Here is a 24,984-nt window from a genome sequence, read left to right as displayed (position 1 = left end):
ACATTTGCAGCGATCTTTTGAATATACAGACTTCTGCGCAGCCAGATCGTTGCGTGTGGACCTTCGACCATAGATACTAGATTTATGGTCGAAGGTGTGGACAGAACAGAGGGTTTCAGAAAGACAGAGATGACTTGTTCACATTTTCAATTGCAGCCAGTTCGTCTTTGCAAGACATTCTTTGGCTTCCCGCGGAGATCTGCGCCATGTTCACTTGCGTTTACAACCGACGTTGGAAGAGTTTACTGCGTGGTTGATTGGAGTAAAATGCGTTTTTTGTAGGTGAGTTGATATTTTCCACACAACTAGAATGTGGTGCTATATAGAATATGTGATGAGCACGGGAAAAAGAAAGGAATTGTGCTGTTTTTAACCAATTCCGCCTGTTTGAGTATTTGAATGTTAAGGGCTAAGAACAATTAAGTACTATCTTAAAAATCAAATCGTATCAGTTTACAGGGGATGTACATGAAATTGTAAAAAAGAGAACATTTCATTTGTAGGTATGTTGTATTAATTTTTCACGTTGTAGGCAGCACGTGGTTACGTGTCTTATCCTGTTACCAAATTTGCCGCTTTCTTTTTGTTTGTTAATCAGTTCGTTGTGTTTTTTTCATACCGTATGTTTGTTTTTTATCCTGTACATAGTTTTTTCAATAAGTTGAGTTCCCGTTTGTACAGTACGTTATTAACTGATCATTTCACATCTTAGGGTATTTTAAGATGTTCGTTTTTCGTTGAAGCATACACATTTTTGATTATGCCTGTTTTGGGCATGTGTATTTCTTCATTACTCCTTAACTGATATGCTTCCTTGGTGATTTAGATTTCTTTGCTCGCGACTGGTATAACAATTTTTCTAATTTCATAAGCGTTGGGGGTCTGATTTCACTATCAGCATACGATGCGTGTGCTTTTCGTGATGTAAATTTTCTGTTGCAAATATTGTCCTATTCCATGTTGTGCTATATCTGTTCGATCATTATTCTGATGTGTTTATTGTAGTGCTGGGACATAGTATAAAATTCACACACTATTTAAAAAAAAAATTGGAATTAGGATGGGAAGGTCATAAGAGTAATGAAGAGAGACTGAATGGAATTGGGTGGAGGATTCATGATTGTGTTCAGTGGGAGAAAGTGTGGTAGGCAAAAATTGTCAAGGCAAACCACAGATTGAGTGCTGTAATCAGTTTCAAAGGGATGTATATGGTGGTAGAGAAAATACACTTGGTGATTAATGTGAAGTTACATCAAACCTTTCTTTTGAAAATGTTATTCCAACGTGTGATTTATGTACATTGTAAAATGGAAATTTCTCACTTCATAAAGATCTGAATTTCCTGTCATGATGCAAACACTGGACACTTGGCACGTAAATGTTTAGTTAAAAATAGTAAGCTGTTTTGATGGTTAAAAATTGTTTGCATATATGTAGCTAAAGTATTTTTAACATTTGTATAAGCTGTTCCACTTACCTTGTAGTTTTGAAATTCATTTCAGTTACAGTGCCCAAACTGAGGCAATGTCATATATGGTGGCATATTAGAAATGTCAGCATTAAGAATGTATTTATCAGGAGATGGAGTGAAACATTGAAAGATACAATAGTAATCTTAATTTTTCAGGTGGCTATCTGTACTACAGATAAACGCTTGAGACTAGTAGGATGTTCTGCTGACAATGTGTTGTATGAATAAACATTCTCCAAAGAATATTCTCAGAGTAAAAGAACATTTTCTGATAGTTGTCAAATTCATATGAATAAAAAATTTAAAGCATAGTCTCTGACATGGGAATTCCTTCCCCACCTCCCCTCCTCCGTGAGGAATTTGTGTGTGTTTCTCTCTGTCTGGCTTAGAATGCACTAGTTATGTTAACATCAGATTCAGCTCGCTGTAATAAGCGAACAGTTAAGTAAATACAAATCTGGCATCAGTGTTTTGTGGAAGAGTTGCACTAAGTTTTGATTTTTACTTTTATGTGCAGCAAAGATATTGGATGATTTACTAAAAAGCATTTTCTGAGGTTACTGAATTTGTTGAAATCTTTTGTCATTGAAGTCAGGTGAACATATTATGCAAACAAAATCGTAAGATTACAAGAAATTTTTGTCTACTCCAAACTGGAACTGTTAGTTAAATGCAAGATAATTTTGGTTAAATACAATGCATAATGGTCTGCTTGCCTATCCAGAACCTGTGTGGTTTGTTAAGAGAAACAGATCCCTATGTTTGTAATAAACTAGTATGAATTTTTCTGATCTGCCTACTTATTTCTAATATGACAAAACAAGATTTATACTGTGAGAAGTCATGATGAACATCTGGAAATGTCAGTGACATACTTGTTTAGTGTATGCCTAAGTCTTCTCATATGTCAGTCTCAAAACTTGAGTCTACTAAATAGGAACAAAAATGTTTTAATTTTCATATTGGTTGAAAAGTCGCCACTCTTCTTTCAAGATTTCCTGGTAGTAAGTTCACCAGACAGATGTTTGTTAAACCTGTACAAACTTGTACAGTTTATCTCTTCAGTATTTCGTTTTTTGACCCCAGGAAGCATGAATTCTTCAGTTACTACCAAAAGGTTGGTAAAACATAAACCTCAACAGAAATTCTCAGCTCAAAGTATGCTGCAGAGCTCACTTTAAAAAATGGAGAATGTTCGCTGCTTCTCTAGCTTTATCCATACGAAATCTGAAAATGATTTTTGTTTCGAGCAACTTTCCTCGCCCTATTACTCATGCTGATAACATTCTGGGTGAAGTATATTCTCAGACTTGATTTATTCATGTGAACCTAAGAATGTTCTCTGAAAGGGACAGAAGTGTGTGTACTAGAGGCTTTTTTGGTGGGATTGCTGGTGTAGGCTCAGAACTCATGACAAACCTGTTGGTTATGGGAGGTTGGTTAGTTCACCCTGCTAAGCTGGATTTTGTTCTAAATATTGGAGCTTTTAGGAGTTTTGGTAATTTGTGACTGTCCGTCGGTTTTAACATGTATCTTCAATTTTTCATAAATGAGTTACTACGTAATTCTCAGTGAACCTTGGGTGTAGGTAAATATAACTTCTGGAGTTGACATTGGACAGGATATTAGTATTTAGTATTTTACTCTATGGTTTTGTATAATAATTGTAAGATCTCTTACTGTTTGCTGTTGGAATTATGCAAGAAGTGCTAGGGTTGTGTGCCATTGTATCATTACGCAGACGAGCATTGCCAATGTTTACTGTCAGTCAATAGAAATAATTGCTACATCTACTTATGTATTCTACAAATCAGTGGGGTCAAGGGGAATGTTAGGATTCGAATAGTTGCCTGTGGTCAGGGAAGTAATGTTAATGGCTACTGCCATGTCACCCTTTTGTGCTCATGTATTCAGTTTTGTTGCTAGTTAGCAGGCCAGTGGAAAATAGAAAACTCATTGTGGTGACAGATTGATCTGTAGCTTAGCCCAGGATGTAGGATAGATTGTAAGGTAACAATTCGGTTGAGAGTTGAGTTGGTGAATGTGTACTAAAAAAGATTGTTGGGGTTAAACACTGATCTGTAGCTTAGCCTGTTCGAAAAATTGTCCATAGCATTGCATTATAGATACCCTATTGCTTACAGTGTTTTTAGCACGTTTCCTACATCAGTTGACAAAGCTGTAGACTTGTACGCTGCATTCCTTTATATCCCCACTGTGAAGTGCCAACACATGTCATACCTCCAGGTGTTCCAGTTAAGGATAATAAGGAATGTTTGCTGTTGACCAGTGATATTGGAAACAGGTGATAAATGATGTAAATAATGTTACGTTACTAGAAAATTTTTTAAACGGGCTAAGCCACAAATTTATCACCTTAGTTTCACATTTGCTGGCATGGCCAACTCAACCAAACTGTCACCTTCCAACCTAACTTATGCCTCGGTCTAAGCTACAAATCAGTCACCACGGCCAAATTTATTTTTCCCTCTACATTTGTTGGATGCTCGAACTGACATCAAAACTGTTAATATATGTTCCAAAAGGTGACTTTAGAGGCCTTTAACATTACGTCTTTGGCCTAAGTTAGCGACTTGTATAAAACATTCTTCGTAATTCTCAGTTGTTAGGTCTTCTTGGTACATTTGTACATGGAGTGTTGGAAGATTTTAAGTGCTGTAACTAATCCAATACTGTCATTGGACCTATGGGAGAAATGTGTAGAGGGATGTAGTATATTCCTCATATAGCTAGTTCTTAAAAATGTGTGTGAATGGATTTCTGGCAGCTAATTGTGCTATTTTGTGAGCCTCTCCTTGGATTAAGCCAGTCTTTCACCTTCTTGCTGCCTTTCTTTATATTCGTTCTGTATTCTTTGGCAGTATATTTGGTACTGGTTCCGTACATATCAGTGTTATCTTAGAATGGTTCTCATAAGTTTTAAGCAATAGCCTTGGCAGTACCCAAAAATTACAATTCTGACCATCTGCTTTGGCCTGTAACATTATAAAGGTGGCACTTATCCCTATTTTCAGTGTATATCTTATTACTCACAGCCATGTCACAAAATATACCTATGAAATAAGATTGGTATAGTATGTGTAAATTATGTGTAGTATGTGTAAATTAGTGTATTTTTATAATAAGAAAACTTATATTTTACTAGTTGAAATATTTATTTGCAGTACAAAACAGTGTATCTATTTTTGGTAATAATCTGAGGACACTCAAAATTTACAATCTTCTAAGGCAGTTATAAAAATTTTGAAAAAGAGTAAAGCGCTAAGACATACAGTCCCTTGGTGGTGTAAAAAAAGTAGCTTTGAAGTCAATGGAACCAAAAGATACAGCCATTTGTTGCATATTTTGGTATGTCTACTCAATAAAACAGGATTCTTCCCATTGACCTGGAAATATGAATTTGGAAGGAAGCAAGGTTTCACAGTACAACCAGAGGAAAAATTGTTGCTTTGTAATTTTATCATACAAAAATAGTCATTTGTTACGTGATGTCAGGAATAAAATTAAAACATTCTTGAAAGTCTCAAGTCCTGGAACTGATATTTTGCCAGTATCAGTGTTACCAGGCAAAAGCCATAAAGATGCTAGGGTGGAATGAGTGAATTGTGTCTGTACATGTGTTCATTTGGTACTCTGAGACTGTCACACCTGGCAAATTCTAAAAAAATAAGGGGTGTGTTCTGTGGAAAGTGTAATAATTGTATGTTTACTGCATTTAAATTTTTAGCACTGGAGATGGGTAATTTGTAATTAAATAGAACTTACATCACCTGAATATGCTTGAATTATCATTGTCACTTCCTGTGTACTGTGGGAAAAGCCCAATTTAAGGAAAAAAGTGTGTATCCCCAGAGATTTATGTAAAGGATTTTACTGTATGTCCTATTTTAATTAGCATATGGAGTGAAATCTTGTGACAGTGATGGGAACTGCAACATCCAGTCAACCTGACTGCAACATGAGGTATATTCGACCTTAGGCTGCATGCCAGCAGGCCCGGCTACTAGCACTGTCCAGCGTGAGCTACATTTTGCATGTGACTGTGTGACGTTTTCCACATTTCTCTTCATATACCATTAAAACATTAATTTTGTACGGAAAAAATCTGTGTCCTGTGTCTCAGGTCTTGTAGGACATCGCTGGTAGCTTGGACAGGCGTCATGCTATACCCGGGCTTTATATCTATCTCGTGTGGGTGAGTCCGAGTAGTTATGCTTAAGCATTTTGCTCACTCTCCACAAGCAGTCTGTGATGGACATAGTACGTGTAAATTGTTTTTATTATTTTTATAATAAGAAAACTTATATTTTACTAGTCGAGATATTTATTTGCAGTACAGAAGTGTATCTGTATTGTTGGTAATAATCTGAGGACAATCAAAATTTACAATCTTCCAAGGCAGTTATAAAAAAATTTGAAAAAGAGTATTTCCTACTTTAATTTTTGTGTCATATCTGAGCTCTGCGCATATTGTGCAATGTTACAGCATGTTCATTACACAAATGTTTTACAATGAATACAATTCCCCCCCCCCCCCCATCTTAGAACGGTTTGACATAACACTTGGCTGGTTTATTTGCTTCGTACATACAGAACATGCAGCGATATCAAAATACTTACTATGTTTCATGGATCGTTATATTTTCTCCAACCCGATAATTCGATTGACATGTGACAAAAGAATCATATTTTGCAAATTGGGGAAAAAATGTCATACTCAGACCTCTAAGTGGGTTTGAATATCGTCAAACATTATGTTCCACATCAGAAAAAGATATCTAGTATTGCTCATAACAGCTCAAAAATGTCAGGAGATTGAGAGCTGTGCCGTCTTTTCCCACATTTCTTGTACATTCAAATGCCACATTTTTAATAGTGTGTGTGTGTGTGTGTGTGTGTGTGTGTGTGTGTGTGTGTGTGTGCGCGCATAAATATGCCTGTGAGTTACATCAGTCTTGAAAGAGCCTAAAGTGTGCAGCAAGGTGAAGCTGGTTCGTGGCTGAGCAATTAGTGTAAACAAAAGTTAGCTCCAGGTGAGAATTATATCAATAAAGATAAAACTGTAGGTGCTAATGTTATGAAACCACCATGCTCATATTGTTTGAAGTGTTATGAGAGTTTACCTAATGTTGAAAGATCAGATATTTGTGAAGCCTATAGGAACAAAAAAGTATTGATGTAAAAAGACATTTTATCTTGCATAAACAGTAGTTGTAGTGAATGTGCAAAAGAACTACAGAAAAAAACTTCCTGGCAGATTAAAACAGTTTGTTAGACTGAGACTCAAACTTGGGACATTCCCCTTTCAAGGGAAAGTGTTCTACCAGCTGACTACCCAAGCACGACTTGACTTGTCCTCACAGCTTCACTTCCACCAGTACCTCATTGCCTACCTTCCAAACTTAATAGCAGCTCTCCTGCAAAACTTGGAAATCATGGTTTTAATTTGCCAGGAACAAGACACTGTCGACTGCCTAGTGAAAATTTCATTTTAAAAGTGGAATGGTCCCCAAAAATCGAAACAGAATATTTTGCAGTGCTATTTTATAATCTAACGATAACAAATGTGTGGAATGTGATGTTTTTGAACACCTGTGCCATTTCAAATACTGTTGTGGTGATTTGTCTAAAAAAACTGTCAACGGGAGGTACTACTAAAATTGATCTGAGGAATGAACTAAAAGGAACAAAAATGCCAGAACAGACTTATGTTAATGTTGTTAAACATATTCTTTCCATCTGCTATGGAAGCCTTTATGGTAGAGAAAAAACCCAACATAAAAATACCTTTCACTGATTAAATAAAGAAAAATGACTTTCACCTATAGCATTTCAGTGACCTCATCATATACAAAGAATTTATTACCAGAAAATGGAAATAATTAGATACTGTTCGTGAAGAATAAAGTTCTTTCAAGCCACCAGAGGTAGAGAATGTGCGAAGATTGTGATTTGCATCAGGTGAGATTTAAAAATAACAGTTAACGCCAGACAGACAAACTGCTGAATATTATTCAGAGATTTACAGAATCAAGGAGAAGGTACACTCTAAAAAATAACTACGATGTCAAAAACAGCCTCACACAAAGTTCTAAATGGCGATCTGCGGAAATGTTTGTCTACACCATTCTTAACATTTGGATGTAAAAGAAATTTCAGTACTAAGCCACTTTCAACTCTGTCAGGATACACACACACATATATTGAGAACAGAATGTCACTGTCAGTCCCTATATCGTAATTATATCGCATACTATTTTCATATGACAACAACAATGGATGTAAGAAACTAGTACATTTACAAATAGGAGAGTAGCTACTGCTCCATGGAGGTGCCCTCAAACTTGATTTTAAAAAGTGGGTCCCAACATCACTAAGAAAAGAACTGGAGGGCGGTAGTCAAAACATTGTCTATGATGTGGACTCATGCAGGGCACACATCAGGGTTGTTTCTGCTGTCTATGTACACTGAAGCAGGAGATTTGAAAGTCATCCAATTTTTGAACTAAGTTTTGTAACTTAAGTTTCGGTGAAGTATTGTATACTTAATTTTCATTTTATCTTATTTTTTTGTTGCCTGTATCTTAATGTAATGCATACATTTATTTTTTTCCTTCTGTTTCTTAGGTATATTGCCACCATTAAGTCAAAATATGACTGCAGTGGTGGTGAGGTCAAGAGTCAGCTAGAGTTGTAGTCATGTGATTGGCTATAGGCAATACTTGCCAACTTATTGGAGGCATTTGTGAGGTTCATAATCGTAAGTATTTCTGAGATCACATATGTAATGTATATAAAATAATGCTGTTATTGTGTTACTTTTTTATTGGTATTTTCTAAGTATCAATTTTCTAAACCTCAGCAGCAATTGCTGCATTAGGCTGGGTTTGTGCCCCCCTGGTTAGCACCTCCAGTTTCTCACTCTCCACTTATTTGATTGGTTACACTGCCCACTTGAAATGCGTACACCAGGTGTGAAGTTTCAGCTGCCTGGATATAGATGTTAGTGGAGTAGTTTTCAGCCAGTTGTCAAAAAAATATTTATAAATTACGTACTTTAACCATTCTTGTGAATGAGTCTATTAGTGGAAACCATATCAAAATTCCTACTGTGGTTCTGAGATTAGCCCAATCATAGATAGAAACTGCAGCAGGCAACTTTTTGTATTTGTATCAATAGATACTCGAGGGGTTCCATGTGTTCTAGAGTCACATGTTCTGTTTCTACTATATATATGATGTGTGTTATAGAAGTTGATACGCAAGCATTTGTTTTATCAGGTGCCATTTTTGATTGGCTAAATGTTGGGATACCAGCCTGACAAATAAATGACTTTGAAGTGCAGCTTGTACTGTATGTCAAGATGGCCTTTTATCAAATCCTTGTCTCAATTAGATAGTATTTGGACTGACACTTAACTGTGATCGACATGGGTCCTAACCTGTAGGAAGAATTGGTGTAGGGTAACTGCTATTTCTAATATCTTCACATCTGTGCTGGTTTTTTATGGTGAAATAGACAAGCTATTTGAGAATTAGTAATGAATTGAAAGGAATATGAAGAGTAGTTGGTAAGAAAGTGTGCAGTCATGAGCCTGGTTATGTGGAACCTGGAGACGAGATGATTTGGGAACGTAAAATCTAATCTGCAAGATTACAACATGTTCATCACTTGGCTCAACTTATTTTTAACATAATTTCGACAACACAGTAAGTGGTTTATTGCAAATGAATCATGGAATGAAATAAGATATATTTAAGTGTGGGGTTTGAGGTAGTGATGCTCACCTGAAATGACGCATCAGATCCTCCATGGAGTGCTTACACATTGAAATGTTGTACACAGATAATTTTGGACTGCGAGATGTGGTTCAGACATTACTGTATGGTCTTGGTACCAAGTGCTAATAGACCCACTGCTTCAGAGGCATTTCTTGCATTCCAGCTTTCATTACGGTTGTACTGCTTGCCAAAAGCTGGTGCATGTGCTCAGAGATGGCGTTCCAGCAGACATGAAATACTTAACTGATTTTTCGAAAATTAAAGAAATTTAATTTTTGCACATCGTACAGTCTGATATCTTCACTCAGTAAAGGACTGAATTTATTTTCGTTATCCATTATACCCATTGCACTGCATCCAGTTAAGTAAACAACCATTGCACAAAATTTTATAGAATTTTCAGAGGTAAAAATGCATTGCACAGAATTTGTATATGGTTGCTCTTACCTCATACATTGTAGGTAATTTTATTTAAAATAGAGCACTGAATGATACCATTCTAGAGTAATTGGGTTTTATTTATGAAGGACAGTTGTGCACGATGTCCCCATTCACACCCTCACACATTGCAAATCATGAGGTCATAACAATTATCATTTCTCATAAACAATTCAAGATGGAAATGAGGTTTTCACAAATAATAGCGAGCAGTGAGGCACATACATTGTAAGATAAGTAATCAAAATTTTTTGATTCACTACGATACGGAAGTAACACATTTGCAGCAGTGAGAGGTAGGCAGCTTAGGATGCATTTGAATGTGCACAGCAATGCAGGAAAATTCAAGCAGAGCTTGTATACATGTCCACAACATCTGGGGAGTAATGTAGCAGGACACGTATACAGGCCCATAGCAGTGGAAGGATTAAGGCACTCAAAGCACCACACCAGGGCAAGTTCATTTGTAAACTGGGCTGTTTTCATGGGGTATGAGTGTTTTTTCTTAATATACTTCCATGTGTTAGCTCATTCTCATATTGTAACACATACTAATGATATCTTCCATTTGATCCTAACAGGATGCAGACTGGCAGTGGTGTTTGCCAGGTCTCTTGGAAGGCATAGGTTTCCTCTGGATGGGGGAGTAGGTGTGGCTTGCAGTCTCTAGAAGGTGCAGCCCTTCAGATGACTAGGTGAGGGTGTGGTGCCAGAGCTGCAGGAAGCTATCCAGTACACTACTTCTTCCTAATTAGTAATTTTCAAGCGTAGTTCTTGTCATGGCCATTAACAACTTTAATTTGAAGCATCAAGAGTGTTCGTAACAAAGTAAAAATTTGTGGTTTTTGAAGACTTTGCAGAATATTGTTATGGACTTGGCAGATTCCATGTGAGGAAATGTTGATACCAATTCAACAGAGACAGTAAATAGAGCAAACATGGATGTAGGTTTATACTTATGTCATTTTATAGCACACTCATCTATGCCTTTAGAAGATACAAAGAATTTAAATTAGTTTTCTTTGGCACAAGAGGTGTTTAATGTAATACTTGTCTATTGGTTATTACACCATTGTGCAAAATTATTAAAACCGCTCTTGATTGTACATTTTAGATTAAGTACTTGCAAATGGACAGTACTGAGGAATTTTCATAAGCAATTTCTAAACTTCTGAAAGGTTTAGAAATTGATGTAAACCATTTAGAAACATTTGTTAGTACTACCCTATTTTTGTTCCTTTTGATGGTTACTTACTACACCAGGTGCACATATCAGAAAGAAAATCTATTTAGAAAAGAGCATGTGAGGAGAAATTTTGACAGGAATTCAGCAAAAAAGACAGCTATCTGCCACACATTCTGCTGATTGGTCAGTGTTGTGGTTTGGGCAATGTAGGAAAGGAGAAATTGGGACTGAGTTATTTTAGAGCACCACACTATGCACCCTGAGAATGAAGACTTTCATTAGTATGCAATTGAGTTTTTTGGAGGGCAACTGCAATTGGATGAGCTTTTCATTTGAATCCTTTGGATCGCACTCAAAAGGGCTGAGCCTACAGGAGATCGTAACCCCACATTTCACTTGTTTTTCCCAGTATCCCGCCTGCTTTACCTGCAGAGGAAAATAACTAGTGTCCGTGTATTTCCCATTAAAACAGTCTCTGCATTTGCTGGGGATGTGAGCTCAAGTTCCGTTGCAAGCGTGGCAACTCGTTTAATATAGATGTTTTGCTTCCAGCTTGTTCCTTTGCAAGCAAGGAATTTTCATTAAAACTTTGTAACGATTGTTTCTGAAAATTTACTAATACATACATATTGTTACACCCTAATTGTTAGTATTGTCTGAAGCTGGATAATGTGCTCTAAATAAGGGAATACACCACTTGGTCATTGTGAGAGGTAGACTTGACGTGGTTATGGTGATACAATCCTTTGTGAGAGGTGACTAGGAATCTGGGTGCTATCCCTGCAGTGACCTTAGTCTAATTTGCACATTTAGGATCAAAGAATCGCGACTCAAAAATGGTGTTTTGAGATAATTCGATTTAAAGGTTTTGTCCAAAAAACTTCCTAATAGTTTTTCACCAACCTTTCTATGGTAAATAAAGTATACATAGAGTGTCGATTTCTACTAGGTGTTACATATTCTAGTCACTTGATGGTCACTAATGAAATATTTTATGAAATTATGCACGTATACCCAGGCCGGTGAAGCATGTCACTTGACAGCTAGCATGTAGATTGCAATAGCTGCCACCACACATGCCCACAACTCTTAAGTATGTTTTGTAAATGTAACCCACAATCAATGTTTATACGTTAAGTTCAACAAAGTACATTTTTCTAACAATGGAGAGAGTGACAATGGAGACTGTGATAGTATATTAAACTGGGACATAGCGACAATATCGTTTCAAATAGTTGCATGTAAAATGTCATATAATAATGTAAACCTAAATATACCAAAGAACACACTATCCACACTCATAGAAAGAAAGAAATAAAGTAAAACACGCATAGCCTCTTGACTGCAGAGAGAAAGAATTCTGTGTAATCTACTCTCACAAATTTACTATGTCTGGTGCAATTCCATCCAGTTCACCTTCACTATCAACGGAATTGGCACCAAAACCATTGTCTTCATCATCATAAAGAGAAATCATTGTTTTTCATTTACAATCCTGCCTGTGGTGTGTGCTTCTCTTATGAATGTAGCAACATTGGTCTACTTTCTTCATAAGGTAGTGTCTACTGTAGAAAGACCTTCACATAGCAGTCTTTCCACTTCTGTTATAGTAAAAGTCTTGTTACCTCTAATGTACACCTTGACTTCACTCCAAACCAATTCAACTGGATTAAAATGGCAGTGATAAGGCTGTAGCTTAATTACCAAGTGACCCTGTTCTCTTTGTTTAATCTAAAACGTATTTGAACATCACAGGCTTATTTTGTTTTGAGCGAGTATAACAGGAGCTTGTCATGCTCATGCCCACAGCAGTCTCTCTTGCCTGCAACCACTGCACCATAGTTTTTTTACGGTCACTAGTGGTGGGAGTTTTATCTAAAATCACTGAATGGTACGATGCATTGTCCAGTCAGAACACTAAACTGGAGCAACAAATTTTTAAACTACTGTAGGAACTGTGGGTAGTCCATATCCTCGTGATAGTCACTGGCTTTCCTCTGTCTAAAAACTAAGTCCTTCAGGCACAATAGCCATTTGAAGATCCTTCTTGGGCCACATTTAATCTGAATGTTTTTCCTGTTGGCTGATGGCCACTGCTATTTGGAGTGTCATCTGTCCAGTATTCCCCAGCTTATTCTCCAGCGTTGACGCATGTTTCATCTAACCATATGACTGTATGTCCTTTCCTACCATTTTATATAATAAAATAGTACGAGCTTTTTCAAGTAACTGTTTTTGTCCATCTAACTTTTTAATACGGAAGCCCATACCTTTACACCATCTTAAGTGATGTTTTCCCCTGCGAGAAAAGTTCTTTCTTTTAAAGAAATTATCAACTTTGCTATTATCTGATTTTCTTGCCTTCTATAGTATCCATATAAGTGCTGACAAATTGCATCCGATTGGAAAGAATCAATATCTGTAACAGGATGAGGCTGCTTTTTCTTTCCAGGAGTACTTAAAAACCCTTTTTGATAGGAGCTTTTTTCCACACTGTTTACAAAGTGACTTGTAAGTCTTGAAGCAACATTCCTTTCCTTATAACTGTTCTTAAAGTCCTAGAGTTTTCGAGGTACGCTCTAAAACGTTACTGGCAGGAATCAATGCGTGCCCATGAACAGAAACCAATTGTTTTCTAACTTGTAAAACTCTCACGTCCTCTGTAGCAATTTCAAAGCCTGACTATTTAATGGCACTCTACTGCACAATGGATTGTAGCTTTAACATCTCCGTGGTGGCATTGTTTAATAAACAGAAACTGTAGTCGAGGCGGTAACACAACACAAAAGCAGTCTGCCACGCACTAACATACAATGTTTACACGGAAGCCGGCAACGTAACGTCGATGCTAGAATTGACTTTTGTTTGGTGCTGTTATTGGCTCAGATGATGCAGTGCCTCGCGTTCCTCACTTGTTTGTCGGTTATATTGTCAACTTTATGGCACTTTGAGTGGCCCAGGCAAAGTTAACTTTGTCTAGTCTTTAATGTAATGGCTGCTGCTTTATAACATATGAACATCAAACAAATAATATGCCGTTTTAAGCAATATTATGGTATTAAAGATCACTACAGATGTGTCCAGATTATCTGGAACAAGGTATGGAAATGTGTGTCAATGCCATTCAACGAGTACTATAAGAAAGAGAACTGTTTCTCAGGAAGTTTATCATCAGTCTGTGCTGGAGAACACATAAAAGCCATTATTATTTTCACTGTGTATTTTCTGCAGTAATATTGAACTTACTGCATTCAATAATTTACAGGTAACAGAAATAATCTCATTTTTAATCTTCACATAACAAACGTAGGAAAAATGCTTTTAACAAAACTGTGATCCCTCAAACCTGTTTTTCTGTTTGTGGATTGCTGTTTCAAAAGGAATACAACACAGGTGTTTAAATGAGCCAAAATTAGTGGTTTATATGAAATAGCTAAGGTGATGAACTAGCAACAAGAATAAACGAGACAAAAACAGAAAATATACATGAAGTCTATTCCTGTTTTCTTTCTTTTCTAAATCGTTAGCAGTGAGTCCTTGATATAATGTGTGATATCTAGGAGGCATAATACCCCCTAAGGGAAGTCTTTCCGCTCCCGGGATTGGAATGACTCCTTACCCTCTCCCTTAAAACCCACATCCTTTCATCTTTCCTTTTCCTTCCCTCTTTCCTGACGAAGCAGCTGCCAGTTGCAAGAGCTCAAATTCTGTGTGTGTGTGTGTGTGTGTGTGTGTGTGTGTGTGTGTGTGTGTGTTTTATTCATTGTGCCTATCTACCGGCACTTTCCCGCTTGGTAAGTCTTGGAATCTTTTTATGTATAAAGTACTTACTGAAATAATAGGCACTAAGAAACAGGTTCTAATACTTACAAGGTTCCATTAAATTCAGTTCCTTCTCCTGCCACACTTTCACCATCTTTCTTCCTCTGGACTCCATAGTGCTCCTACTTGCTTGTAAAGCTATTCACTACTGAAACACTATTATTCTTGCTAGGAAGTCATGTCTGATCGTTACTAGTTTTTGTAAAATGTAGATACGTTGACAACTAAAGCGGAAACCACTTTTTGATCGTAATATAGTTCTTTATTCTGTGTACCTTACGGTACTAACAACTCAAAAGTGGCAAAAATGTAGTTCTGTCTGATCCTACCTGTGATGTCTCACTTCAATGACACGTAACTTCCCTGTGACTCTTTTCGGAGAATTCTTCTCAGTAGTTTCTCACCTTTCCCCTTGGAATGGTAGAGGTGCCTTTAGTCACACACTGTTTCGTAAGCCCTTCATTGCCTTCCATGTAGTGTCATCACCATCTAAAAGCCCCCTTTTTCCTCTGTCTTGTCCCACACACTAAGCAGAGAAATGTTAGGCCTTGCTATTATTCTATCATGATGGTTGGCGAGTAAATTTGATTTGATCTGATGTGTTGCCTATGAAGGACTCACTTTCCAGTTATGGGGCACTAAATGTTGTGCATGTGTGCTCGCTGCCACCCCAGCAGCCTGGAATCTAGCCAGCACGCGTGATGACCTGCGGCTTCTGTTGCCGTGCCCTAATATAGGGTGGCACAGAAAGAAACTTGGGAATTTCAAACTACTAAGATTTAATTTATTTTGATCACATAAATAATATGTTTACACTGGTACAAACTGTAAGTTATCCAATTGAAGAACTGCAGTTATTTTTTTATGAAGATAACATGGAAAGATGGCATCCTTCATGCACAGGCATTGAAAGTCTTTCTTTAAAGTTCTGCTCAACTTTGACAAAGTGATCTGTGAAACAGCAGCAATTTTTCATGTTTTGCAACCTTCAGATTGTTGAGTGAATGAGGTGTGGGGCAATGAACTGTAAATTTCAAATGATCCCATAAGCAGAAGTCACAAAGTGACTGATATCGCCAGTGTGCGGCACCGGTGGAGATCACCAAAACGTGAGATCAAATGTTGAGGAAATGTTTCTTGGACAATTGCCATTGTGAGCTGTGATTTAATCTTGTTGGAACCACATTTTTAACAAAGTGGTTCCTCAAAGCATCAAGTTATGGTTGCAGAAAAATTGCATAGTATTCTAACATAACATTAAGAATTTATTGTTACATTAGTATCTCCTTTAAAAAAAGTCTGACGATCCCCACGTTGGAAACTACACACCATACTGTTGTTTTAGCACTGTATATTGATTTACAATGCAATTCTTTTAAGTTTGAATGAGCTTGTGGATGCCTATTATCATCACTCATTAATGTTATCTCTTTACTGTCCCCTATAGCTAGTGTGCATTACCAATCTTCCTGTCAATCTCCTCAGCTTTTTTTCTAATTGTTGGATTTTGCCTTGTAAATGTTGCGTATCCTGTGCAATCCTCCTATTGTCTGATTCCTTCTGCACTGCTATTGTGTTTAGTATATTTGGTGCTAATTCAGTCTGTTTGTTGCCTAGTCCCTTAATAGCTGCTTCGCACTGTTGTTACTTCTGTGTTCTCTTTGATCCTTCCCCCTAAATCTTCGTAAACTTCTTGAACCTCCTCATGTGCTTCCATCATCTTTATATCCTCTCAGAGCAGGTTTATGCTCTCTGCTGGAATCTGCCTTCTCTCTCTCCTCGCAGTCTTTCCTCACCTCTTCTTTATAATCCTATAATTATCTCTCATAATTTTCATGATGTCATCTGAATCTTCTCGCTGATGGAGTCAGTCTTTTCTTGTCATTCTGTTAGTTTCCTCGATTTTCTGATCGCTGGCTTCAATCTTTTCTTGGCTGTTTCATTATCTTCCTTGATTTCCTGATTGGTGGCTTCAGTCTTGGCATCAGGCTTTCCTGATATCAGCAATAGCATGTCTTGCTGCCCTCCCTCTACAATGTTTGATTTACTACTACTGATTGGTGTTTCGAGGTAATTGGTGGAATGTGCTTCTGAGCTTCCTATTGACAGTCCACAGCCACTGATTCCTGAATCACTCCTATCCTGTCCTATCTCCTTTTCAGCTTTTACCTCCAGAATGTCCTGCTTGTTTTCAGTAGACATGATTGGTTACGTATGTTATAGACCAGCGATACTATAAATTAACCCTTGGGTAGCCCAAACATACTGGACTATCTAACAATTCAAACAAAATGACAGCACCTCAACTAGCTCAAAACAGAAAAAATACCTATTCACACTAGATATAAACAAACTCAACTTACCTGAATTAAACACTAATAGTAATATTTACCACCTCACATAAAGCATCAAATATCAACACTATAAAACATGTAATCAACAGTCAATGCTCAAGTCTTAAAATCTATTTGATACTGCCTTGCTGGTGAAAATACACAAAATGTGCCTACGTAGACACAATATTGCAGAATCAGAAAATTCCGAAATGGAAGGAGAAATTACTATACAGTTCTTGTAGCATTACAAAATGTGATTGTATGCTCAGCAGATAACGTAATATAAATTATTTTTGTGCCGGCAGGTTGTCTTCACTCATCGCACAACGCTAATACTGGCTGTGCCGTGTTTACTGGTCGCCGGTTACGCTACTAGTCGTGTTGCTGCTGCTGCTGTCTGTGCTGTCGGCTCATTCTGTGCGGCGACTGTTGGCCGATGCGTCGCTGTCTCTGGCTGCCCTGTGTGGTGCGTGCAGATGTCATCAAAGTTCACTGGTCGGTGGTCAGACGGTGCTGCGGACAGGAACTTTGTAGCTTAGCCATGAGATGTAAGCTTCAGTGGCTTGTTGGTTGCTGCTTGGTGTAGCTTGTCTCTGCTGTTGAAACTCACGCAGCTGGAACTGGTGCTGTATCGATTTACTTCCTGACTGACATTCTTTGATATGGCTGCTGAGCTCACCTTCATGATGCCATGTCACTCAACAACAACATTAGCCATTCACATTATCGCCTACGTATCAGTTTACGGGTGCACATCAATTTACACGATCTTAAAAATGGATTAATGCCAGTTCGTGTGTAAAGTCACAGTACAACATTTCTGTGATAAGCTTGTAATGAACATGTGATTGGTTATGTCAATGTCTACCTGGGTATCTCTTTAGTATTCATTTTGCTCTTTTTTTCTACAGGAATTTGTGCTTGTACCCCACAGTACAGTTTATTAACACTATCCCTGTTGCCTGATACTGCTGATTACTTTTAATTATGAGGGGTTATTATGTTCTATTATCCTGTAATTATGTCGTAATACCCTGTCTGAAGTTTCTTACAAAGATTCTCAAAAATGAAAATTAAGATTGTCTTTCACACAATTTTACAATTGCTCATGCATAAGTAAACCAATGGGACGTTTTCATTACCATTTGAACTTTTGCTTATTGTCTTAACACTTCCATGTTCTTTCATGATGTTTAAACCATTTATTGTTATTCTCCTTCTCTTATTGGCTGTTCAAAAATTGCACAATGTCCTTTTATGGAATGCCACAATGAAACATTAACTCACCATTATTGACTAGTGAATTATAGGCTAATCAAGGAAAGTGTTTCTGATGAAGAAAAATTTAACATTGAGTATTGATTTAAAAGTCAGGAAGTTGTTCCTGAAGGTATTTGTGTGGAGTGTAGCCATGTATGGAAGTGAAACGTGGACGACAAATAGTTTAGACAAAAAGAGAATAGAAGCTTTCGAAATGTGGTGCTACAGAAGAATGCTGAAAACTAGATAGGTAGATCACATAACTAATGAGGTTTTGAATAGAATTAGGGAGAAGAGGAGCTTGTGGCACAACTTGACTAGAAGGAGGAGTCGGTTGGTAGGACATGTTCTGAGGCATCGAGGATCACCAATTTAGTATTGTAGGGCAGCGTAGAGGGTAAAAATCGTGGAGGGAGACAGAGATGAACACACTAAGCAGATTCAGAAGGATGTAGGTTGCAGTAAGTACTGGGTGATGAAGAGGCTTGCACAGGATAGAGTAGCATGGAGAGCTGCATCAAATCACTCAGGACTGAAGACAACAGTTTAGAATAATTTGACTGTATGCAACTGATAAAGGCTGATCGGTTAATATTTGCACAGGAGTTGTTTCGTATCAAATCCAACAAAGCTGATTAGGATATCGGGTAGCAGCAATCGGTACATACTTAGTTGTTAACCCTTTTGGTGCCATGCAATTTTCAAGGTATCAGCTGAAAAGTGCCAGGAAATTTTGTAGTAAATTGCAGAAGTTTGTTAAACTTACCATAAAATCTTGTCCGTTTATCATAGGACCTTAATTTTTTTTCTTTTATCACTGATCCAAAAAATGGGCAAAACATCTACAATTTTGTCACTGGTTCCAACAGAAAACAACATAATACAAATTAAGTTTTAGGATCATTTATTAGTACATAAGTGTTGACAACACAATTGGGATGTAATCCCTTCTTACAGCGTACACACATTGTTCTTGATAGCCGCCTCGTATCTTTTGTAGAGCATACAACACAGGCTCGCTCCTTCTTTCCCCGTAGTATTTCTACACCATAAACTTATGGGGTGCTGCATTTGCACTTGATGTAGTGGGTACGAAATTCTGTATCTTGAACCACTCCTGGGACAACGTGCAGATGATTTTGCTGTTGAATTTGACGTCTGAGCGGTTTCTCAGACAAAGATAGATTTTCTTTATAAAGAATGTAAGCATTCAAGAACATTCTGCCAATTATGCTGAAAACCACTTTCTTCCATAATTTGTCTTCCTCTCATCCAGGTAACAGTACATTATATCTGAGGAATCAATCCCTCCCATGTGTTAATTATATTGAAATATATCAGGTTTCCGTAAAGGTTGTCATTTGGCAATACTTCTAACATTGTTCAGAAGAGGAACTGATCAACTGGATTTTTCTGTGACTTTTCCCTGTAGCCACAGAGAAGCACAAAGGTCTTTCTAAAGAATTGAACTTGCCCAATGTCAAATTTGGAAAGATTAGGTGGGAGAAATTTTCTGTTCCTCCATATTGTGCCAGTGAGGAAGGTTCCCATGGAATAGTTTTTCCACCACTGGAATCAACATGAAAAAATTGTCACAGAAAATGTGGTACCCTTTGTTCATGTAATTACCAAGAGCAAGTAATTTTGTAATAACTACATAGCCTAATCCGCGCTCTTTTACCTCCACTCTGTCAGCTTCACATCTTGCTCCATAGTACACATAAAATACAAGTCAGAAGTTCACCACAGAATCACATAGTATCCAGAACTTTACACCCCATCTGTGGTGATGTTTATTAGGGAGATACTGGATGAATTGAGAATGAGTTTTAGAGCTTACAAGATTTTTGTCAACACTCAAGCTGTTGAGGTGCTGTATAATGGTGACAAGACATCGTTGGCAGTATTCAGCATAATATCAACTTTGCTAGGAACAACTGAAATCTATTTCGCGAAAACATCCGGGAAACCATGGAGTTGACATATTTTCATCTGTGGACCAGTAACTAAAAATTGTCAGTTTCTTTAAGAGTCCCATATCTAGTATTACTGCCACAATAGCCCTCATTTCTGGCACTAAGGTAGGCTACCATTTTCTCACACGAGAGTACACTTATAAGTTTACATTTGCTTCGAGAAATAGCCGAGCATATCTGTCTGTTTACGTTGCCATTATCACCAGTTGCATTGAAACCCAAGTTGAAAAAATCAATTGGCGTAGCATTTATTGGTACACGTTTGGGGCGCAGTAATTTCGAAAACGTGAAGTGGTGAGGAACATGATTGTCCAACTCTTCAGTTCAAATTTCAATAAACGTATCTCTGGCTGCAGTCAATTCTTCAACATCGTCTTCATCGCTGCTGAGTGCAGATTCAGCTATTGATGACTCACATGAGGTATCACCACTAGACCACTCACAGATCAATCCACTGCCCGAAAAACCTACAAAATCGTTCAGTTTCACTACTTTCTGCAGTATACATTGCACTTAGATGAGACATCTTGCTTGGTAGTGCCATTTTACCTTTGAAATGAATGAAAAACAACCTTGTCTTTGGAACTCGAAAATATCGATTATTGGCTTCGACTTTGACTATCTTTTGACCTTCATTTGTCTTCACATCATCGATATACCACGATCTGAGCACTTTTTTTGAAAGAAAAGTGTGTGAAAACAGCAGTACGGTCAGATCGTACCTGGCACTTTTAGCGTGTACCGCGTGATTCAATTAGATTGTGTTCGGAACTATAAGGGTTAATGTTCTATATCTATTGGCTGTGGTCTTGGGCACAATGTTGCGGAGTATAGCACTGACATTCAAACCAACCTTTGGCTTGAGAACAGCTATACAATTCAGTGTGGGAACGTACAGTTTGGGAATTTCATGTCCCATTTTCATTTTGTATGTGCAGTTGGGGACAGATTGAGAGGAATTTTTTCAGACTGAAAAGTAGGAACACTGGTAGAGGTGTCGTCCTGGGTACGACGTTAAACTGCCCCCCAACCCAAGGTGTGGTGCGACCCGTGCTGAAGGGTGCGTGGCACAGGGGAGCTGTGCCTCAAACGGGGCCTCTGGGATATCGGGCGCCCTCCCAGAGTATCCAGCCTAGCCCGGGCATGCGGGGCTCTGCTCGGGTGGTCCACACTGTCCTCAGCTTCTCGTGGGATCATAGAGAAAAAAACTGAAATTAGCTCCGAGCGAGCAGATGCCGAGAATTCCAGGGGACCTCTCAGTGAGGCGACCCAGGAGCCAGAACAGACCAAATGTGAACTTGGCACGAGGGGACCTCAAGGTGAGGTGACCCCGGGCCTCGTAGTTGATAAAGATACGGTTGCAGAGGGAGATTCTTCTAAACTCGCAACAGGAGGGACCTCGGCTGCTGTACCCAGCGTTGGGGGAACCGACACATCCAAAAACAGCTCCGAAAGAGCAGTCGGGGGAAGCGGTGATAGTGCTGCAGAGGGGGACAACTCGAACCTCGCAGATAAGGCTATGGTGGATGTCCCCATCACAAAGAAACGGAAACCGGAGGAAGACGTTGACAACCCTGAGATGAGTAATGGGGATGTTAAAAAATTAAAAAGTGCCACTGACGGTGGGGAATTGCCTGTCCAGCAAAAACAAAAGTTGAATGAGTTGGAGTCCAATGAATCTGTAAGTGAAGAGGTTAGCGAAAATGGAACTGGTGTGTCAGGTCAACAAAAGGATGAAAAGTTAGTATCCATGAGGCTAGCTGTTGTGCTCGAGGGTTTTCCAAATGATAAGATGACGGAGGAGCAGGCTGAGGTGCTGGAGACTGCTCTGATAGAGAAGATTAACCCGACAGAGAAGGGGGAACCTATCCAGTTTTCTGAGACACAGTACGAGAATGGCGGCTTGGTTTTTACTTGTGTCAACAAAGCGACCAAAGCATGGTTACACAGTATAGTTTCAAAGATCTCTCCGTGGTCGGGTGCCAAGCTGCGGGTCGGGCAAGCGGAAGTCACATTGAAGGGTACAAAGTTTGTACTATGGGTGATGATGGGGATGAATAAGAGAACTAACAGGCAGATTTTGGACTTATTTCAGAAACAAAATGAAGACCTCTCAACCTCAGAGTGGAAAATAATTAGGAGAGTGGCGGAATCAGATAAAAAGGAAAGGCTGACTCTTTGGGTTGATGACAAATCTTCTGAGCATTTGAAGGCACACAATTTCAAATTATTCCTCGGTTTAGCTCGACCTAAATTCATGCTGTGGGCCGAATGGAAGAAGCAGATGGGCAGTACAACAAAGCGACCTGACATGCGGCCTGCAGTTCGCAGTCTGATGGGGCCTCCCACATCTCACAGTTTTTTGCGTCTGTCTCGGGGAAGTGAGTTCTCAGCTCCAAATCTGCGTCCTCGCATTCCCAGATTTGATCGTCAGAATAGGCCTTCGCGTAAGGAACTCGAATTTGTCAATACGGGCACTCCTCACTTTCGAGAAGCACAGTTCCCGGCTTCGGGTCGACGCTCATCACGAGAGCGTACGTATACAGAGCATGTCGTACTGCAGAATCGTGAGTCTAGATTCCCGGCTTCGGGACGCCCTCGCGAACGTGGCTTCGGCATGTCGGAACGGTCACAGTTGCGAGAATCTGGTTATGTCGAATCGGACGAACCCCAAGAAAACAGGTACTTTGCTTCAGAAAGCCGACAGCCTCGTGAGACGGGTTACGGAGCCTCGGATACTCCCCGGCTCAGTGACATCAGGTTTATGGGTTCAGATGAGTTATCTCGCAGTTCCAGGTACACACCTCCAAACCGTAATCAGTTAGAGAAACTGACATTCAGAGACTCTTATCGGGCCCGTGACTCGCGGCTGAGAGACCTGGATGAGCCACCTTTCCAGGATTCGAGGGGTAGAGGCCCAGATCAAGGGCAGTCGAGAGATGGTAGATTTGTGGAACGAGGTAATCATAATTCGAGTGAATCTAGATCGAGAATGTTTGAAAATGTGGGTTCTCGCATGTCACGTTCCTGGGAAGACAGATTTTCAGATTCAGATTTCCCACCCCAGCAATTGAGGTCGTCTTACATGAACTCTGCCCGTTCTCGTTTCTCGAGACCTTCACAGTCAAGCAGAGCCAAATGGTAGATATTCCCCAGGCATAATCGCTCTTGATGGATAGTTGCAGATAGTAGCTTTTGATTTTAACATCTAATATTCCAAATTGTGGGGACGTTTGCTGAATAATACTAAAATAGTTTTAGGTTTAAGTTACTATGCACTGTCTTGTGCCAGACTTACACATACATTTCTGTGAGCTCCAAATTTGTCTATGATCCGAAATATTGTATGAGCATATTTTATTTTAATTCTCTTCCATATGTATTGCCTGTTAATGAGTTACTGTGAACAGGCCTGTCCATTTGATCTTAACTGTAAAATTCTTTAAACATTTCAATATCATGTTTTGTCTTACATTCAAATTGTGTAACTTTTTTGCTAGTGTATGTAGTTTAATGAATGGAGTAAGTTTAAGGAAATATGGAACTTTTTGTTCATGTAGTGGTATGAGTAACCTAATGTGTAAAGCAATAGCTTATTCAGACTGTGGTTCCAGCATACTAGTGTTTTCCTTAGCTGAACATCTGTCATTCTAAATATGTACTTTACAATTTTTTATGGTGCATGAAGTGAAAAAATTATTTCTGAATAAATAAGAAATGTGGAATAATACAATTATAACAGTGTTCTTTTTTACACATGAAATGCTCCTTGTGGGGGATTAGGAGTCACTTGTGAATTCCTGAAGTGCAGGATTACAGAAAAGATATGGCTCGCATCTGCTTATCGGAACAAGATTTTGTCTTATGTAACTAAATCTGTTTTTAGGCCACTTGCAAGGTTTTGAAACACTCCAAATGTTAGTGCAACTAGTAATGAGCATTATATTTTGCCTTGCATATGAAAACCATCATCTATTCTTAATTTCACTACTTAACAATTGTCCGCCACAAAGTAATTGAATGCCCCCAAAGAATAATGGGCCAAGATCATAGCAATGTAAAAAAAGTTGTGTATGAAAAATGCAGAAATATTGTTTTTAATTGTGTGGCCTAGTATCAAAAGGAAAATTAGCATTTGAGGTGAAGTTCCAGTATTGCTGATCCACATAGTTAAACTGGAAACACTATCCTTAGCTTTTCGAACTATTCTTTCCTCCTCCCTATTGTTTCCCCTTTCCTACCAGGGCTAGCACATAGTGGTTCCAAAAGCTAGGATTAGTATTTTGTTTTAATTGGGTTTTGTTGCCAGTACTGGATTTAGTACTGCCAACCATTGTTTTTCTTTGATTTTACAGTGTAACATATTAGCTCACAAGTGTGAATAGTTGGAGCTATTAGACTGAATCAATTAGTTCAAAAATGATGGGTCAAGATAAATTTTTGGTATAAGCAAAAACTATTTGTATTTGCAAAATTTATGTACTTGGTTTTTCATAATTAAAAGCAAAAGTACAAAACAGAACTTAAATGGAAGATATTTTTGTTACTAAATATTCAGAAGTATAAAGTGTTCTAGAATGTTCTAGAAAATGGTTAAAAAAGGAAACCAGTGACAAACTATTGGACAAACTTTATGCCATCAAACCTCATTTCAGGTTGCCACTAGATAATGAAACATTCTTAAGTATGGAA

The 24,984-nt window shown here is 38.4% G+C and overlaps 1 protein-coding gene across 2 annotated transcripts; it reads left to right on the top strand.

Moving 5' to 3' along the window:
- LOC126294974 (uncharacterized) lies at positions 1-24,025 on the top strand. 2 transcript variants are annotated; one of them, XM_049987200.1, is made up of 4 exons: positions 26-282; positions 8,120-8,252; positions 10,294-10,407; positions 17,362-24,025. In XM_049987200.1, exon 4 carries the CDS (start codon positions 21,812-21,814, stop codon positions 23,435-23,437), a length of 1,626 nt encoding a protein of 541 aa, XP_049843157.1. In that variant the 5' UTR covers positions 26-282; positions 8,120-8,252; positions 10,294-10,407; positions 17,362-21,811; the 3' UTR covers positions 23,438-24,025. The 2 variants fall into 2 exon arrangements, with proteins under 2 accessions (XP_049843158.1, XP_049843157.1); XM_049987201.1 differs by lacking the exon at positions 10,294-10,407 and having other exon boundaries at positions 1-282.
- Positions 24,026-24,984: the final 959 nt, after the last annotated feature.

The sequence above is a fragment of the Schistocerca gregaria genome, chromosome 11 (genome assembly GCF_023897955.1).
Source record: "Schistocerca gregaria isolate iqSchGreg1 chromosome 11, iqSchGreg1.2, whole genome shotgun sequence".
In the NCBI taxonomy this organism is placed as follows: Eukaryota; Metazoa; Arthropoda; class Insecta; order Orthoptera; family Acrididae; genus Schistocerca; species Schistocerca gregaria.
This window is presented reverse-complemented; position numbering and strand designations above follow the sequence as displayed.

Coding starts and splice junctions, on each gene's coding strand:
- LOC126294974 (XM_049987201.1), top strand. CDS start 21,812: ATGGTGGATGTCCCCATCACAAAGAAACGGAAACCGGAGGAAGACGTT.